At 36.6% G+C, this 4,047-nt stretch overlaps 1 protein-coding gene across 1 annotated transcript; it reads left to right on the forward strand.

The window, feature by feature from the left end:
• The first annotated feature begins 264 nt into the window (after positions 1-264).
• On the forward strand, positions 265-1,767 carry LOC124078475 (actin nucleation-promoting factor WASL-like). The gene is given in 1 exon segment (XM_046423284.2): positions 265-1,767. A coding segment is annotated over 1 exon segment (1,482 nt). The 3' UTR covers positions 1,747-1,767.
• The last annotated feature ends 2,280 nt before the right edge of the window (positions 1,768-4,047 follow it).

Below are 4,047 nucleotides of genomic sequence, written 5' to 3' on the forward strand. Positions count from 1 at the left end.
AATATGCTACGCTTTTCATGAAAAGGAAAAGAAAATAAGCAAATAATCATACCGTTGGTTTTTTTTTTTTTCACAAAAATATCAAGGGAAGATTAACTTAGAAGCCATAAAACTTGGGGTTAGATAGGATAAGGGTGGAAGGGGATAAAGGATAAAAATGACTAGTACCTTTTATAGTTTTGACTTTTGGATTATATAAATATTTCACATATTTAATAAACAAATCAAAAAGGATTTTTTTTTCAAGTATGGTAATACAAATAAATGACCCTACTGTATATCGAATTGGTAACAACCCCGCAGGAGAATGAGTCCCTCTTCACTTTCCTCGGCAAGAAATGTGTGCCTATGTCTTCAGCAGTGGTACAATTATATGCAGCAGATCGGAACGGTATGTGGTCAAAGAAGTGCAGTGGTGTTGCTTGTCTTGTTAAGGACAATCCACAAAGATCTTATTTTTTAAGAATATTTGACATTAAGGATGGGAAATTATTGTGGGAACAAGAACTATACAATAACTTTGTATATAATAGTCCTAGAGGATATTTTCATACCTTTGCTGGAGATACTTGTCAAGTTGCTCTTAATTTTGCCAATGAAGAAGAAGCAAAAAAATTCCGAAAAGCAGTTACAGACTTGTTGGGCCGACGACCAAGAAAATCTGAGAAAAGATGAGACCCCCCAAATGGTCCCAATCTACCTATGGCTACAGTTGATATAAAAAATCCAGAAATCACAACAAATAGATTTTATAGTACCCAAGTCAACAACATCTCCCATACCAAAGAAAAGAAGAAAGGAAAAGCTAAAAAGAAGAGGTTAACCAAGGCAGACATTGGAACACCAAGCAACTTCCAGCATATTGGACATGTTGGCTGGGATCCAAATACAGGCTTTGATCTGAATAATTTGGATCCAGAATTGAAGAATCTTTTTGATTTGTGTGGAATCTCAGAGGCACAACTTAAAGACCGAGAAACATCAAAAGTTATATATGACTTTATTGAAAAAACAGGAGGTGTTGAAGCAGTTAAAAATGAACTACGAAGGCAAGCACCACCACCTCCACCACCACCACGGGGAGGACCACCACCACCTCCTCCCCCTCCACATAGCTCAGGCCCTCCTCCTCCTCCTGCCAGGGGAAGAGGTGCTCCTCCCCCACCACCTTCAAGAGCTCCCACAGCTGCACCTCCACCACCATCTCCTTCCAGGCCAGGTGTGGCCGTCCCTCCACCACCACCAAATAGGGTGTATCCTCCTCCACCTCCAGCCCTTCCCTCTTCAGCGCCTTCTGGGCCTCCACCACCACCTCCACCTCTATCAGTGGTAGGATCAGTGACAGCACCCCCACCACCTCCACCTCCGCCTCCACCAGGGCCACCACCTCCCCCTGGCCTCCCTTCTGATGGGGACCATCAAGTTCCAACTCCTGCAGGAAACAAAGCATCCCTTTTAGATCAAATCAGAGAGGGTGCTCAGCTAAAAAAAGTGGAACAGAACAGTCGACCAATGTCCTGCTCTGGAAGGGATGCGCTTTTAGACCAGATACGACAGGGTATTCAACTGAAATCTGTGTCTGATGGCCAAGAGTCTGCACCACCAACACCTGCACCCACTTCAGGAATTGTGGGTGCATTGATGGAAGTAATGCAGAAAAGGAGCAAAGCCATTCATTCTTCAGATGAAGATGAAGATGAAGATGATGAAGAAGATTTTGAGGATGATGATGAATGGGAAGACTGATCTATATATTATATATATATATATATATATATATATATATATATATATATATATATATATATATTTTTTAAGGTGAAATACTAACCACTACTTTCTGTCTATGGATTCTGTAAAATTATCATGTAAATGTTCTACCAATTTGCTGTATATTTTTGTTGCCTTTTTTGCTTTTTTTTTTTAAATTAATCTGTGCAATACCTCATTTAATCTGTAAAGGTTTGTCATAATCCTCTACAAAGCTACTCCCTGTTACTGTGTACAAGTTTACACCAGGATGCTCACTTGATTTGTGAATATATTTCATTCCATCAACAAGGGAGTTTAAATACTATATGTGAGACTGACAAAAACCTTAATGTAATTTAGTTATAATGCCAGAAGGAAAACACTATTTTCATACCCTACTTTTTCTGTACCTAAATTTTCTTATTAAAATCTATTATAGCACTACATTCTTTTTTAAGTGATGTAAACCTTAGTTTCTTTAGCCCCTTCATTTTGAATGCAATGCTACATGTGAATGTTGAAGTTGATACCTTGCACAGTTCTCTAGACATCACTACACTGATGCCATTTTTCAAATTTTAGCAATATGCTCTGTATGACATCTCTACAAAGATCCCAGTAGGGGAAATCAATTATGCCTCTTACAGCAGCATTGCTGTTACTGGCACAGTAGTGGTGTTTGCAGGCTGGAACCACAGGGAACCCGTCCTTCCATACCTGTACTTGATTGCGGTTATGTTTATGCTGTAACAAATGTGACATGCTTTTTGGCAAAACTCTTAAAAAATATTTTTGGTATTATTCTGAAAAATTATTTAAGTTGGAGTTTAGAGGCTTTGGGGTAGTTTTATTCTTCATGAACCATAATGGTCATTCTGTTTTTCAGTTTGTATAGATTGAGGTCTTCAAAAATACCAACCATAAATATCAAATTAATTGGCAAAGGTATGTACTGTAATGCTGAACCTAACATACTGTATATTTTTCTTTTGATAATTTCCCAAGGTTTTTGTCAAATGTCAAGTGAAGGGTTACATTTTTCTTAAAAGATTGATGGTCCAAATGTCAATTTTCTTGAAACACATAACTGATTCTGATTTAATAGTTTTTTTAAAAAAATAAAACCTTACAACCTGCACATTTGTTTATGCATACTAAATGGTGTGTTAAAATTAGGGTGTCCTTCCCTCTTTACAATACACTAATTCACCTAAAGATGGTCATTCATATTTATAGTGCTAATTATTATATCTACCTACTTTGAATTTTAGGTAGAAAATTATCTGATTTAAATACAGACATATTTTCTCACATTGAGTCATATGCAGAATGTAGTTCCAAATGTATTTCATTACTATAGTCACGATACCCAACTAAAAATTATTCTATCTAGAATTGTTTCGACCAAAATCTAGTATTGGCATGATCTTGACAGGCTGGACCTGCAAGATGTGGCTTGAATTTTAACCAGTTTATCACATAATCTCTAGTGATCATGCATCTAGTTATCATAAAAATAATTTAAGAGGTTTAGTTGATGAAAGCAGTAAGTGGTGCAGTAAAATAGTTAAGTTATTCAAAGAATGTTACCTTCCTTGCAAGAGTAATTTAAGCACATGGGAAAGATTCTAGATTTTTGTTTCTTGTAAAAACAGCGCCCTTTGCTGCTAGAAACCTTTTCTGCTTACTATCATTTTTATTGTGGCTTTAGCTCAGTGAGTCTGGTGTGGATAAGGTTGGACAGCTACTAACCAATAAAATCAAAATTTTGTGCAAATATTAACTAGGACATTATAATTATTTTAAATAAATAACATTAAGTCTGGTGCAGTGGCTCATACCTGTAATCCCAATGACTTGGAAAGCTGAGGCAGGAGAATTACAAGTTTGAGACCAGCAACTTAGCAAGACCCTGTCTCAAAATAGAAAGGTCTGGGATGTAGCTCAGTGTTAAAGCACTGCTGAATTCAATCCTCCAGTTCTGGAAAAATACATTTCATTAAACATGTCTTTTCTATGACATTATAAAAAATGTTTTAAGTGGCCTAGAAATGTAAGGTAATGCCAATTTAAGGTGTTTCTTAACTTTTGGCCAAGGAATTCAGGATTTTCTATCTAACTTTCGTATGATAAGTATTTATCAGGAGCTTCTCTGAGCAGAGGATATCAATTCTCAGAGTTGGAAACATACATAAAAGATGGGTATATAATTTGCCAAAGGCAATTGAGTTTGTTCTTTTTTCTTAAGGAGAAAAAGACCTTTTTGTTGTGATTGCACAAAGTCTAAGTTTCTAT

Source organism: Marmota monax, unplaced genomic scaffold (assembly GCF_021218885.2).
Source record: "Marmota monax isolate L192 unplaced genomic scaffold, Marmota_monax_Labrador192_F-V1.1 WCK01_AAM20220418_F8-fsc00271, whole genome shotgun sequence".
NCBI lineage: Eukaryota > Metazoa > Chordata > Mammalia > Rodentia > Sciuridae > Marmota > Marmota monax.